Source organism: Pleurodeles waltl, chromosome 8 (genome assembly GCF_031143425.1).
Source record: "Pleurodeles waltl isolate 20211129_DDA chromosome 8, aPleWal1.hap1.20221129, whole genome shotgun sequence".
Lineage (NCBI taxonomy): Eukaryota > Metazoa > Chordata > Amphibia > Caudata > Salamandridae > Pleurodeles > Pleurodeles waltl.
The window spans coordinates 91,143,284-91,158,061 of record NC_090447.1 but is presented as its reverse complement, the minus strand read 5'-3'; the positions used below and the strand labels follow the sequence as shown (position 1 = coordinate 91,158,061).

Sequence of the window (14,778 nt, the reverse complement as noted above, 5' to 3'; positions counted from 1 at the left end):
ACAGACATACTCTCAGAATATTTCCACATGGTAAGCTTGCAAGATGTCATCACTCTGCTCAGCAAGACAACTACATGATGCAGTATGCTTCACAGACTCCTAGTTTTACATACCCATCCATCCCTCCCTCCCATAGACACTACCTCTGATTTCTGATAAGTGGCTGCCATTACCAATTCAAAGTACTTCTGTTTGGGTTCTCCACTGCTCCAAGGGTCTTCACCAAGTGCCTAGCAGTAGAAGCTGCCTATGTAAGGAGGGGGACATCAATGTTTTTCCCTACCTCAACAGTTGACCCATAAAGAGCACGGGCAAGCACCAATGCCTAACCCATACCCACGAACCATCTCACTGCTACCTATCCTAAGTTTGACTGTATATGCCACCAAGTCCCACCTGCAACTCCTCTAGATCCAGCCCTTTCTGTTTTCTGTGCTCAACACAGCCACAGGCAAAGCCTATCCCAGCCCATAAAGGGTGTTGGCATTCCAGCAGCTCCTATCTCTTTTTCATCCCAGTTGTCAACTCAGAGGCAGAATATTCATACGTCTATTAGACATGATGGCCTTCTGCATGGCCATAGTGCTCCATGCCCAGCTCCATATGTGTCCGTTGCAAGAATGCATTTTGGCTCAATGGTTACAAGAGGAGGGTTACTGGGAAGACCTAGGGGCATATTTATAATGCCCTAGTGCCACCTTGCGGCACATTAACGTCATTATTTTTTACATTAATGTGGCCCAACGAGGCCAAAATCCCCGTGCCGTATTTACGGAGTGGCGCATTGCATGCATTGCCCCACTCTGTAACCCTTTGCGCTACATTATGTAGGCACCAGGCATAATGTATGCAAAGGGGGCGATCCCCCATTAGGTGAGCCCCAAAAATGGCGTAAGGAAATCTATGAGATTTCCTTGCGCCATTTTTTACGGCACTTTTAATGCCTGCTAAAGAGAACCCTTTTGAGCCCCTGCACTCTTGGTCTCTCCTAAGTCCTCTCCTGGAAAGTAGCATTCCTCATGGCCATAACATTTCTCAGATGCATTATGGAGTTTCTGGCCCTCACGTTACAAGAGCCATTTATTCAGGTCCACAGAGACAGGGTTGCGGCATCCCCCTATCACCTGTCAAACTATAGAGCTTCTGGTTTCCTTTCCTCAACCAAACTCTGTAGCAGAGAGAGCCCTACTCACCTTAGATGTAAAGGGTCCCTCATATATTACATTGACAGGACAAAGCCCTTCCGCAAAGCTGACCAGTTGTGTGTAGCCTGTGCCAAATCCAACAGGGTGCAAAAAGGCAGCTTTCAATGCCTTCTAAGCTATATTCTGCTAGCTGGCATTTGTAAAGCAGCCACTTGGTCAACCGCACACTTTTCCTAAGCACTTCTGTGTGGCTGGCTAGGCCCAACAGCAGGCTATGGTTGGCCAGTGTTAGAATTTGGGTTGTTGGTTGACTGGAGTATGAGCCCTGGTCAAGCAGCAACCGCAGTCCTTCCTAGCCAGGGTATGTGTCAGACAAATCCTAAATTAACCTGCACTCACCCTTTGGTAGCTTGACACAGAGCAGTCAGGCTTAACTTATAGGCAATGTATAAAGTATTTGTACAACTCTTCAAACAGTAAAACAGTCAAAACACCACACAAATATATTCCACATCAGGTTCGTAACTGATCTTAATACATAAAATGACGCCAAAAGTCAAATAAGTAGAGCGTGAGTTATGAATTTTTAAATATTAAACTGTGAAATAGTGCTTGGAAGCAAGAAGCTCCAACCGGGGATATCTGGTTGCGCTGGACCAGGACAAAGTGAAAAGTTCACGCCCACTACGGTGGAGGGCGGGCTGGCTAGAGGGACCCAGTCAAGCCAACTGAACCAAAGTACCTTAAATCCTTGTTGTGGAGCGTTGCGTCAGTTCCGAACCATGCAGTAGAGGGGGATGCATTGCTTTTTCCCACCCAACCACGGTGATGCGTTTGTTCCGAAATGCAGCAGAGTTAGGATGCAAGATCTTGCTGTGTCGATGACTAGGAGCTGGGCGCCAGGGCTTGCGATGCAAAGACAGGTGTTGTGGATGTGGTGTGCAGTTGCAGCCGTTCAGATGAGTGCAGAGGCTGTGATGTGGAGATTCAACATCATTGCAAAGGGGGCCGTCGACTGGGATGTAAGGACCTTGCGCTGGGAAAAGTGCTGCAGTGTCAGTTCCAGAGGCGATGCGTTGGTTTTGTTCCATGCAACAGTGTGTCAATTCTGCCCCCGCAGCAGAGGATGTGTTTGCACCAACGGAGCAAACAAGTCAGGCCCACTTCCAAGCGTCCAGGACTGGGGTGGCACCACTTGGCAGGGCAGACGCACAGATGGCAGAGTCCAGGTGCAGGAGCAAGGTGTTTGGAAGTCTTTTATGTCCCAGAGACTCCATATTAGGAGGCCATCCAGATAGACCATGGAGTCACTCTGGGTTTAAGTGATGCAGGTACAGTCCTCCTCACCCAGGCAGGGAAACAGCTGGCACCAGGGCAAGGCAGAAGTCCAGCAAAGCAGCAGCCAAGTAGAGTGGCAGTTGTTAAGCAGCACAGCAGTCATTCTTCTTGGCAGAGTAGTCAAAGGTCCAGATGTGTACTGAGTTGACAGTGTCAGAGGTCCAGTACTTATACCCAGCTAGGCCTTTAAAGTGGGAGACTTCAAAGACAGACCTTTGAAATGCAAAGAGGGCCTGCCTTGGCTCCTGGCTCTCTACAGGGGGTTATGCAGCCCTTTGTTTGGGGACAGGACACAGTCCGTCTTGTGTAAGTGAGGTTGTAGCCAGGTCTTCCCTCCCATCTTGCCAGGAAGAACCATCAAGTTACACCTAAACTCCCACTGTGTGTGGCTTTTGAGGGGAAATACACAAAATCCGACTTCACCATCAGTTGTGATTTTAAATTGCGATTCCAGAGACACCAAACTCAAAGTTTATATCTTCCAACTTGTGAATTACACTTGTAAGATGTAATGAAGTAATCCCAATGTTTTCCTATGGGAGAGACAGGCCTTGCTGTTTTGAAAAACAACTTTGGGAGGTTTTTCACCACCAGGTCATGTAAAACCTAGAAGTACATGTCCTGCCTCAGAAATACATTGCGCCCTGCCCTCTAGGTTGTTCAAGGCCTACCTTAGTGGTGACTTTTGTTTATAGAAAGAGAAGGTTTGGGTTTGGCAAAAGGGTTACTTTGCCAGGTCGATAGGGCAGTTTAAAACTGCACACACAGGCTCTGCAATGGTAGGCCTGAGACATGGGTAAAGGGCCATTTAGTGGATGGCACAGTCAGTGCTGCAGGCCCACAAGTAGCATTTAATTTACAGGCCCTGGGCACATTTAGGGGCATATTTATGATGCCCTAGTGCCACCTTGTGCTACATTAACGTAATTATTTTTTATGTTAATGTGGCCCAACAAGGCCAAAATCCCTGCACCGTATTTACAAGTTGGCGCAACGCATGCATTGCGCCACTCTTTAGCCCTTTGCGCTACATTATGCCGGCGCCAGGTGCTTGGTGCAGCGCCACTTTCCATAAATCTGCCCCTTAGTGTGTCTTACTAGGGACTTATAAGTAAATTAAATACGCCAATTGGGGATAAGCCAATATTACCATGGCTTAGGAGAGAGAGCACAAGCACTTTAACACTGGTTAGCAGTGGTAAAGTGCACAGTTCTACGGCCAGCAAAAACAAGGTCATAAAAGTGGAGGAGGTAGGCAAAAAGTTAGGGGGGAAGACCACCCTAAGACTGTCAGGTCTAACAGCCAGACAGTCTTAAGGTCTTTATTTCAGACATCTGCATCATCCGCACACTAGCCACTTCTTATATGAGAGTAGTGTGTTACAATCCACGCAGAGCATGTGTAGGTACAGCCACACATGCTATAGATGAAAAATGTTGCTTACCCTGTAAGCATTTGTTCGTAGTGTGTAGTTGTGTAAATTCAATGCGCCCACCCTTTTCACTGGTAGAATAGGGCTCTGTTTGCAAATCTTTCTTATTAGCTAAATTCCATTCACGATACACATGGGCACCATATTGCATTGACTTGCCACTCTATACTACTCTCGACCGTTGTGTGGGAAACAATATGACATAGTCGGTGCGCATGAACATTGCCAACTGTGGGTGACATCATCCCTTGACTCAAAAGACCTTTGAAGAAAAACAACTTGCAAGTGCTCAAGCCCAACATTGGATGGCAGGAGTATGCAGAACATGTAAATTGACAGCAATACACACTACAAACAAATGCCTACAGGGTCATATTTTCATTCCCACACCATGGAATATTTGAGCAACACTCATATGCATATGCTAAGCCTTGCATTTATTTGTAGCATCCTTACATAAAATATATTTTCTGGTGACATTTTCATTTCTGGAACAGAAATTGTGATGAACTTTTAACTACCACAGGTTTTATGTGTTGACACATTATCACTAATGTTCTTTCACTTGGCATGGGATTTTTCAATGATCATTGTTTTACTTGGTCATACTGACTATTCTTTTTATGGCATAGTTGTTACAGGCAATGCAATCAGTCTGTTTTTAATCAAGTAGGCCACTGCTTATGATCACATACAATACATGTTGGTGTGGAGGAATATACTGTTGGACATTGTGGCATAAAGTTTCGTTTCAGAGCTTCCTGCAAAACATGCAGGCAATATAAATGGAAAATGTTATAAAAAGCATCCTCTAGCCACACTTGAGAGGAGGTGCAGACCCCCCCCTCCATCCAAACACCAAACTATTAAAAAAAATAATGATAAACTCTGGGCTTTGTTTCCATGCTTAGCTGTGATACATTGTAAATGTAACTGAGCAATATTTGGCTATCCCTTGGACCTTTTGGTAGTGTATCTTTGTCACTGAGTTTTCTGATGTGTAGCCAGCTAACGTCTCAATTGAACTTCTAGAAAGACAAATGATTTAGATGAAGCGGGTGTTTTGGGCCCACTCAGCTTTTTTGACTAAGCAAAGAGGGATGTTTCAGGAAAGCTGATTTGTTTCTCCTGTTATAAACTCTCAGCAAAATGCAAACCCCCCAGTACTGAGCTGCCCTTGCTGATCTCTCCTGTTCTTTGTTGATTGGCACCATATTCATCATTGTCCATGTGTCACTGGATAGTCTGTCCTATGAGGCCGCTTTTTCCTTTTATCCCTCATACCCCTATCTGCCACACTTCTTACCGTGATGTCCAGTTTGTCTCCATGTCCTCCCTGGTTTCGTTCCTTCCTGCAGTATAATGGTGAAGAATGCTGTAAATTGATCTGCAGTTGCTCAGTTGAAGAGAATGATATGATGCACTAATCTTGATCACTACAGCATAGGGCTGACAGAGGTATACTAATGAATATTGTGCATGTGGTTGTACGTACAGTACATATATATGAGAATTGAAACAGTGTGCATAAATGACTACCTAGCTTACAACTTTGACTTGTGGACTCTACTGTGTCAAATCTTAGGCACTCTACAGATGCTGATGGGTAGAAGTATTGAGTACATCAACCCTAGTTTTAACGGGCTACAATGGACACAAATTGTCCGCATACCAGGATATACCCTTTCTGTAGTAACGGTGTGTAGTCAAAATAAGTGTGGGTGCTTTCCCTAATACAACCAGTTACCAACTGGTGTTACCAACTGGTGTAACCACGAACTAGCAGTTCACAAATATTCATGATGTACACCATTCATTGTTATACTGAACAACTATTTACAGAAATATTCTTTTTTTTATCATCCTTCATACGTTTTTTGCTTGGAACTTTTCTCATCCGACACCCCCACTTGACAGGTGTTTTTTCAGGTTTGGATTTGCCAACCTGCTGGACGGACAGTAAATCATAACCAGACTAGATGAAGTGACTAATTCAAAAAGGTATAAAAGATAAAACCATGATCGTAAGGCAATGTGCATTTGGGTCAGTGAACTTAACCTTTATTCTGTGTCTGTTTTGGTTTGTTCTAGGCTTAAATAGCAGCTGCACCATCAGTAACCTTCAGTATTTGGACTGCAATATGTTTCTCGCTTCCTGCGTTAATGGACAGATGTATCTGGTGGACATCAGGGAGGAGCAGCGTGGAGGGACGAACTTGGAGGCCCCCTTGCGACACGGTGATGAGTGGTGTGCCTGTTTGCAGAGCAGGGAGCAGGGTGCTAGTGCCTCTAGGCACATGATCGCAAGCCTCTCCTCCTCTGGGAGAGTAGAGCTCACAGACCTGAGAAATTTGTCTGTGCCTCTGAAAGTGGCCAGGTGCAGAGTTTCCAAGGCACACTCTGGGAGGGATTTCATGTGCATTACCTGGGCACCATTTTTGGAAGACTGTCTTGCCATTTCAGGTAAATGTCATCAGAGACATGTATCTTATGTTGTACAATGCATAGTGTGTTATTTATGCACACGTGTAGTTTTCTGTTACAGAAATTGAAGCAATCAATAATTGTGTGTTCATCACTAACCACATGCAACAGGTATTGAAGTGTTTATATATATGGCATACAACTAAGGGTGTTTAAAAGGGCTATTATGAAAAGTCAGAGAAGGCCATGACAAGACTCAAAGATTTTGGTGTGTGTTGCCGTTTCACAAAATTATATACTGGGAACTGTGATCAGCAAGACCCAGACAGTAATGCAGATGAGCAGTGCCAGCTAATTGGATGAGTTCTAAATTTAGGAATCTGTTTTTTTTTTCTTTCAAACTGCCCTTATATAGTGATTTCTGAAATTAAATGCCTCTTGCTCTGTGAGTTTTAAGCTGTAGGGCTGGACCCCTTTTTTGGGGCATGAAAAGATGTCTTTGGGTGCAAGGCTCTGGCAAGAAATAAATATTTGGCATTTCAATATTGATTGTAAAGTTATGATACTGAGTATTTATACAGTGCAGCATTCTCTAACTACTTGGCCTCTTGGCACATATACAGACTATGGCCTGCATTTGTGATTCATCCAGCCTAGTTTTGCAGATGAGGAACTATTATTCCTGAGTCATCTTGGTGTGTGCATTGTTTGGAGGATTAGGGTTATCCGTATGGCGATGTTCAGAGGAGGGGCAGTCTTGTGACCTTCCAACTTTAACTGTCAGTGTGTTCGGTGGGTTGTCTCTGCATGGTGGTTCGCTAATAGGGGCTCAATCTTTCAGCCCTATTCTTGACTCATGTCAGCTGATGGTCGCATATCACAGGTTTCATTCAGCTGAACCTCTTTTTGGCTAGCGCGTGTTGTATTCTTCTAATAGCTGTATGTAGCTAAAGTTGATAGCTGTACTGTGGTAACTCTGATCTTGTTTGTGAAGGAAGTATCCTGGTGAAGAATTAGCATTTGGTGTTGTTAACTTGTGCCCATTTTGACATTTTGGGATCGCAGTGAATCTTCTTTTACTCAGAGTGGGTGTGGGGGAAAGTAACCAGATAATACTTAAGCCCACTATTCTACTCTAACTAAATTAAGAAGAACCACATGTCCAACTTATATGCTGTACTATTTCCACTTCTCCTGAAGACATTGAATTTTACAAACAACAATCTGTATTCACCTCTGAAACTTCAAGTTTGCAGAGCAGTGTAGGACAGACCCCAGAACACCAGTGGTAAGCAACTTCAAAACACCAGTGTTGGGACCTTTCAGCCCCTATCTGCCTTATGCCCACCCCTAAACAGGTCCTGACACCCTTGATACGGAAGTGTCACGAAAACTCCCATTATGTTTATGTGAACTGTAGGAAAAAAGAGCTAACAACCAACCTGGAGTGGGGTTTACATTTTAGAATTTAGTAAGACATTAGCTTTTCAAAGATCACATTAACAGCTCCAAAGAAGAAGACTTTTGTTTCATCTTAGCTAACCACTTTCTTAAATACCCTTGTTTTATGGATTTCTTTATGGATGCCAGACAAGCTAGTACCGCTAGTTCTTGAGTTTCACAGTATGGGCCTTGCACCATAGAATCTCTGATCTTGGCTTTCTTGCGTTTTAATTTGGACAAAAGTAGTAGATTTTAATCCCTGTCAGTTCTAAAGTCTAGTTTATCCGTAGGTTGTTTTTTTAAGAATCGTAGTAGTACGTCTTTTGGATATGAGGTTCTGGGACTTTAGATGGCATTGCTGGCAAGTGCTTTTTATTGTGTCTTCTATTATTAATCCAATCATATTTTGAAGTGTCTACAGTTTAACATTCAGGTTTCCTCAAATTGCAGCAATTTTAGAACAACCACCTTTTTAGGTCGAGCGTAAGCATATGACCTCTTGTATACTTTTAAGTATACTTCTTATGTGGGCTTCCAGCTACTTCATTTGTTAGTTTGTGTCATTTCAAAATCCTTGCTTGCTAGTGGTCAGTCATGCCTTTGTCCCTCCTTCTTCTTTGTGGGAGCAGGGACCAACTACTGTATAATTACGTGTTGTCCTGTTTATCTGGTCTGTAGGGGACTTTTTGTTTTACTTTGTTTCCTGCTCCTGTCCAGGGAAGCTTCCCTTTTCATTGGCAGAGCATTCTTACTCTGAGCTTAGCTGTAAACAAGGCTATAAATCAGGCTGTTATCTTGGTGAAATTTGGTCTTTGTGGGCTCTCTGCACCCTCTCTTAGCTGCCCGGCTCCCGCCCTTCCTTGGCTTGGATTTTCTTTACCAAGTGTGCCTGCCTGTGGTCCCCAGGGCAGAGGATCACTTGTAATTGCTTGTAGCCTAGGCACCTAGCTCTACCAGTGCTCTGCAATCCTTAGAGACAGTGTCCACTTCTGCCCTATCCTGGGATCCCACTCGCAGCTCCATCAGTGCACCTCAATTCACACACTCCAAGTCCTCAGCTGTGCCCGTGCCAGAACCCCACACATGCTGTCCTCCAGAGCACCTCAGTTCTTACAGTCACTACACACTGCTGTCCCAGTACTGGGACCTTGGGCGCGGCTCCATCAGTGTGCACCTCAGTTCACACACTCCAAGCCCTTTAGCTGTGCCAGAACCCCACACATGCTGTCTGCCAGAGCACCTCAGTTCTTACAGTCATTACACACTGCTGTTCCAGTACTGGGACCTCGGACGCAGCTGGACCCCACTCGCAGCTTCACCAGGGCACCTCCAGGCTAAAACTCAGCAACACTGGCACACCAGTATTAGGTTCCACACATAGCTCCATTAACATACCTTACTACTTCCTCATCTTGTGTGGCCGTTGTATTCCAGTACTGCAGCCCACAACTCTGTCAGTGCACCTCAACCCTAATCTGCAGCGGCCCATTATTCCAATACTAAAAATTACACAGCGCTGCGTTTTTCATTCCTCACCCACTGTTTTTCTGTTATTCCAGCACTGGGCCAGGACACAGCTGTCTATACCCCCAATCCTGATCTGTAACGCCCCAATATTGCTTTATTGGGGTTCACATACAATCCTGCTAATGCATCTCCTGCTGTTCTGCCGTGCCCCCTGCTGTTCCACACTCTGACTTCTGTTTGAGGATGTGTGGGAGCCAATTAAATCTATTCTTAGCTGCCATCTTCATTTGTGAGGGTCTGTTTCAGCTATCTCACTCCTTCTTTCCTTTACTCTGTTTACTCTCGATGTTCTCTTTCCAGCTCTTAAAATCCACACGTTAAGTTTTGCTCTTTCTTTCAACTGTTTATATCTACTCTTCTCACTTTTTTTATTTTCCTCTTCCTTCCTCCTCTTTCAAACTCACAAAAGCTTAGTTATGTCTTTCCTTGTTTCGTTCTTCTCTTTTTTCTTCATCAGGTGTTCATTCTATCGCTATTTTTTGCTATTCCCTTCATTCTTTCTTTGTCTTTTTGATTTGCTCTTTCCTTTGACTTGGTATGCGTCCTTTCACTTGTTTTTTTTTTAGATCTTTCTTCCTTCCTTTCTCTGATGTTTTCCTTATCTTTATCTATCAATTCACGTTTTACTATGATTCCCTCTTTTTCCCATCTGTATGTGGAAGCCACAAGTTACTTGTTGGGACCCTAAGTGTCAAAGTGGTTTGTCCATTCTGTGTCTGTGGGAAGTGTCAGTACATATATGCCCTGGTTCTTTTGCTGCATGTTTCTCTCACCATCTCTCTTTTTCCCTCCACTGATCATTTTTCTCTTTCTTTTCACACTTCTTTCATTATTTTTTCCTTTTACCTGTTGTTTACTAGCTTCCTTCCTTTTTTTCTTTGGTCTCACGTTTGCTCTATTTCTTCTCTTAGTTGTGTTTTTGTTTTCTCGTTCTTTCTTTCCCTTCTTTCTTTTATTTCTTTGCGACCCCTTCTCTCTTCCTTTTGTCTGTTGTATTCCTTTCGCTTCTCTTTTTCTGCCCCATCCGCTTTCTCTCCTGAGGCCTAGTTATCAATGGAGCAACAGGTGCAGTGGCACCGGGGCCCAGAGACCTACGGACCTCACTCAAGTCTAATTACTGCTTTTATTTTGCTACTGAAATTCCAGTCAACCATATTCCTTTCTTACTCCAGGGCCCATGACACCGTTACTACGCCACTTGTCCTCTCCATCTTTACTCCCGACTTCCTCTTTCCTCTTACCTTCCCATCTGTCCCAGATGATATTTTTGTTATGGTGTTTTGAGCATTGTACTGTAATGCCAAAAGTTTATTTCTGATAAAGGTTTATATGATAATTGTATGTTTTAAGATAGAGGAAGAAGTTAAATGGAAGTGCTTTAGTTTAATGCTCGGCCACTGAAATTATATGGCAGGAAAAGACGAAATTATGAGGCAAGGTTGACCAATTTATTGGCAAGAAAAATCCAGTTTGAATTTACAATGCCACTAGCTCTAACTCAAGATAATGTGAGACCTATTGCATTGCTTTGAAAGGATTACAAAACATACACACTAAAATAGAATAATGTGATGGTCCTTGCAAAGAGAACTGCCTAATTGAACCACTCTGCTGTTTACTGTAGATGTTTGTAGTGTCTTGTGGGCATGTCAGCAGGGGAGAGCTTCACATGAATAAACCCCAAATCAGTTCTCTTTACTTTAAACTTAAAATATATATATATATATATATATATTGCAATCTAATGTCTAATTCATTAAGAAAATTGTATAGCTAAAAGAAAGAGTGAGAGACTGGAGATTAAGAGCAATATACAGAAAGAGGCAGAAAAGCTAAATTGAGGGAGAAAGCAGTCGGAAAAGGGAGAAGCCTAAAAGAGAGGAGAGTGGGACATATGTGCAAACGAAGAAGATGGCACTAGACTGGTGGAGGAAATCAAGTAATATGGAGCGTTAGGCCGAGAGTGGCAAACCAGAGAAAGATGTAGTAGCCACAGCCTGCATCTGCCATTATCGGAGAGATAAAATGTCCAATATTAATACTGATGTAGGAGTTTACATTGAACCAGTTACTGCTGAGTAGGGTTTGTCTGGTTAGATAACCTGATCATGAAAAGCGACGTTTTGTTGAGATTATTTCATCTATTTACATCTTTTTAAAGAATCTCACCATAGTTCTACTAAAGCCATATAATTGTAGATCTTTGTGTATCTTCTTTTAAATACCTTTTAAAACAATATAATCTTGCAGTTTCCAGATAAAGTGTGTACCATGTTACTGACATTTAGCGATGCAGTGCAGTTGCTCGTCAATTAGAAATCTATACCTTTATGTAAATGCAGCAGGTGGATTTTGAATTTACTAGATGGTGAAATGTGCCTAACATAATTCAGTTTGCTCCTTGCTGCTGATGTTCTTAATGCGGAACTTAAAGCTGGCCAATAGTGAGAATTTGTGAGAAACCCAAGACATTTTGGGGAATTCTTCTTGGTCAGCCAAGTCATGTAGGTAAAATGGCTGTCACAGTTATTTCCTGTTCCAGGTACTGCATACCTAATAAAATCATGCCCTACTTGGATGTGGTGGCGGTGTTTCTGAACCCTGTGAGTGTCTGCAGTATGATGAAAGAAATCATGTCTGCCAAACTTTTTTTTAACCTCTGTTGTTCAGAGGACCCCGGGTATAGAACTATTTATGTTATGCTATACCCCTCTATCTTCTCCTATGACGAAACCTATGCATCAGTTACTGCGTCCTGGGGTTCTCGTCATTGGTGCACTTCCCCTGTAAAGGATGGGATCAGTGGCTAGCTCCATCCTAATATATTGGCAATTTGTATTGCATGGTGGGTCTCTTCTGCTGCCTCTTTTGCTAAGATACATAAGATAAGTGGCTTCGTGATGTTTCACTTGTGTCCTCAACTGTGAATATGCAAACATTTTGCTCATATATACTTTGTAACCCTCACTTAGATCTCTGGTTTTACACTTATCACAGTCGCAGAAGTAGCACATCCTAAACACTGGCACTAAGATTCTTAGAGCTCTGCTGTTAGTCTTCAAAGAATATAGAACACTATAATATTTTATTTTCTGGCATGGGGCTGGTAATGATATGATCGCTTCACGCAAAACAGTGCCAGAGCTTGAAGGGACTACTGAGTTTAGTTGCGTACTGTATTTTATGTTGTCTGGTGTAGTCCGTGGAAGTTGATTCAAGAAGAGAAGAATTTAAGAAGCTAACTAAATTGAACAGTGTGTTGAGTTTGATGTTAATATGTTATTTTTATATAACTCTTACTACTTTTCATATGCCATTTCGGAAATCTGAAACATATTGCTGCAGATCTACTGTTACAAATGTTGCTATTACCCAGTGTAATGGTACAACATACGCATCACTCACATATTTCAGGAGCAAGCAGTTCCTTTATTGAGCCATCTTGCTGCCCTATACATTACTTGAAATAATAGATTAATGTGAATATTGTTGCATTTGTAGGACTCGATGGAACAGTGCAGGTATATGACACGCAGTCCTGGGATATGTCCGGAGCAGAGGTGCAGCCACTCTTTGTGCACAAAGGACATGCCATTGAGGGTAGGAGTGAAGATGGAAACATTCCAGAAGTTACGACCCATGTTTGGCATCCCTGGAAACCAAGAACAATATTATCATCAGCTACTGATGGGTCTTTGCACGTGTGGGACTGGGTCGATTGCAGAAGTGCTTGCTGAGACTTGCTAATTGATGGACATACTGACATTTTTACCTGGAGAGTAACACTTTTCTAAATTAAAACTTTTTCTAGCTAAATCTGTTGATGTGTCATATTTCATTTTCATTTATATTACTTCGTCTGCCTGGTCTGGTTAGACCAACCCTCCCATTTTCCTTGTCAGGAGGCTTCATTCTGTTTACAGTACTGTCCAAGGTATTCTTTAAAAGAAGTTTATCTTGTACTGCACTATCTTCACTTGAGGGACCTACTGTCCTACACCAGGTCTTCTGAATTGCTTATAGCTGTGCACTGAGATCTCTACTGCTATTTAACTCCAGTCATACTTGACTCAGTGGTGGACTTTGTGACTTACTTGCATTTGTGTTACCACTCACACTGAACTGTGAATTTGCACTTAAATTAAGAGTTTTGGATTAAGCAAATGGTACAGACGACAGTGGTGCTAGCAAGTAACGCTTTTTTATGCAAATAGCTTTTGACAAGACGCTTATCGTCTCGCTATCCTTATGTGACGTTTTGGGGCTAAGACACATAGAGAGGACATAGGTTGAGGCGAGGAGTCAAAAGTGAACAGAAGGCCTAAGTACTTGAGCTAGGGTAAAAATAGTTAATCCTTTAGTTAGATGGAAAACCCAGCCAGTAATTCAGAAAGTTTCATGAACACATGGACGATCCATAACAACTTCTATTCAAACTGTCAAACAAGCAAACACATGTACTTGCCCTCAGAAAATTTAGACTCAACCTTACTTTCATAATTGCAGAATTTTTGCAATGTCTGAATGTGGTATGTACATGCATAACACACTTGGCCAAAACGTATGCACATTTTTAAAATGTACATTCAGATCCCCTTTTCTCTAAGGCACAATTTAGCTTTTGGGGTATGGTTTTAAGGGATTATATTTTGAGACATAGGATCAGGACTTTCTGAGTCTTCATAAGACTAAGTCCAACCCAATCAAATAAACCCACCTATAAGAGAGTTCCAAGTTAAACCTAACCTGTTTATTCAAAATGTAGTATGTTGCAGGATGCAAAAAAGTGGTTAGTTTGTCAATACTAATCAGTGCCCCAATAGAAAATCAAATATCATGATACAATCAACTTAAGGTCAACCTTACAAAGGAAACAAGCATCCAGAACTAAGTAAAAATCAACTGACAGTCTAGCATAGAGTCTGCAACAATTAGCACTGCCGTAAAAAATGACTCAATGAAATCCCATAGACTTCCTTATGCCATTTTTCCGGCTCCCCTACTGGGGGAATTACCCCTTTGCATACATTATGCCCGGCGCAGGCATAATGTAGCACAAAGGGTTACAGAGTGGGACAATGCATGCATTGCGCCCCTTTGTAAATATGGTGCTAGGATTTTGGCCTCGCGCCACATTAGCGTCAAAATAAATGATGCTAATGTGGCGTAAGGTGGCGCTAAGGGCTTATAAATATACCCATCAATCTTTTAGAGGACTTTAGACAGAAAAGCCACACACATAGTGGTGAGGGTGAGATGTGACACAGGATGTTTGAACTAGCAATGTATCAAGTTAGTAAGCCAATGAACATTCTAACGCATAAGAAACATTCCATAAGATACATCTAGATACACATGTTACTTCACATTAACGAAGGAGGTGTCCATAGGAAATGGAGAAAATTACATGATGTTTATATAATGCAAAAATACATTAGATAGTTCAACTAAAGGAAGGTCCTTAGAAA

General features: G+C 42.5%; 1 protein-coding gene across 4 annotated transcripts in view; it reads left to right on the top strand.

The window, feature by feature from the left end:
- Window positions 1-13,126, top strand: part of WDR73 (WD repeat domain 73) — a 249,654-nt gene extending 236,528 nt beyond the window's left edge. For all 4 annotated transcript variants that reach the window (XM_069203819.1, XM_069203820.1, XM_069203821.1 and 1 more), the window contains 2 exons: window positions 6,008-6,379; window positions 12,812-13,126. In XM_069203819.1, the coding sequence (XP_069059920.1) occupies window positions 6,008-6,379; window positions 12,812-13,047 (608 nt within the window). In that variant the 3' untranslated portion in view covers window positions 13,048-13,126. The remainder of the gene's footprint in view (window positions 1-6,007; window positions 6,380-12,811) is intronic.
- The last annotated feature ends 1,652 nt before the right edge of the window (window positions 13,127-14,778 follow it).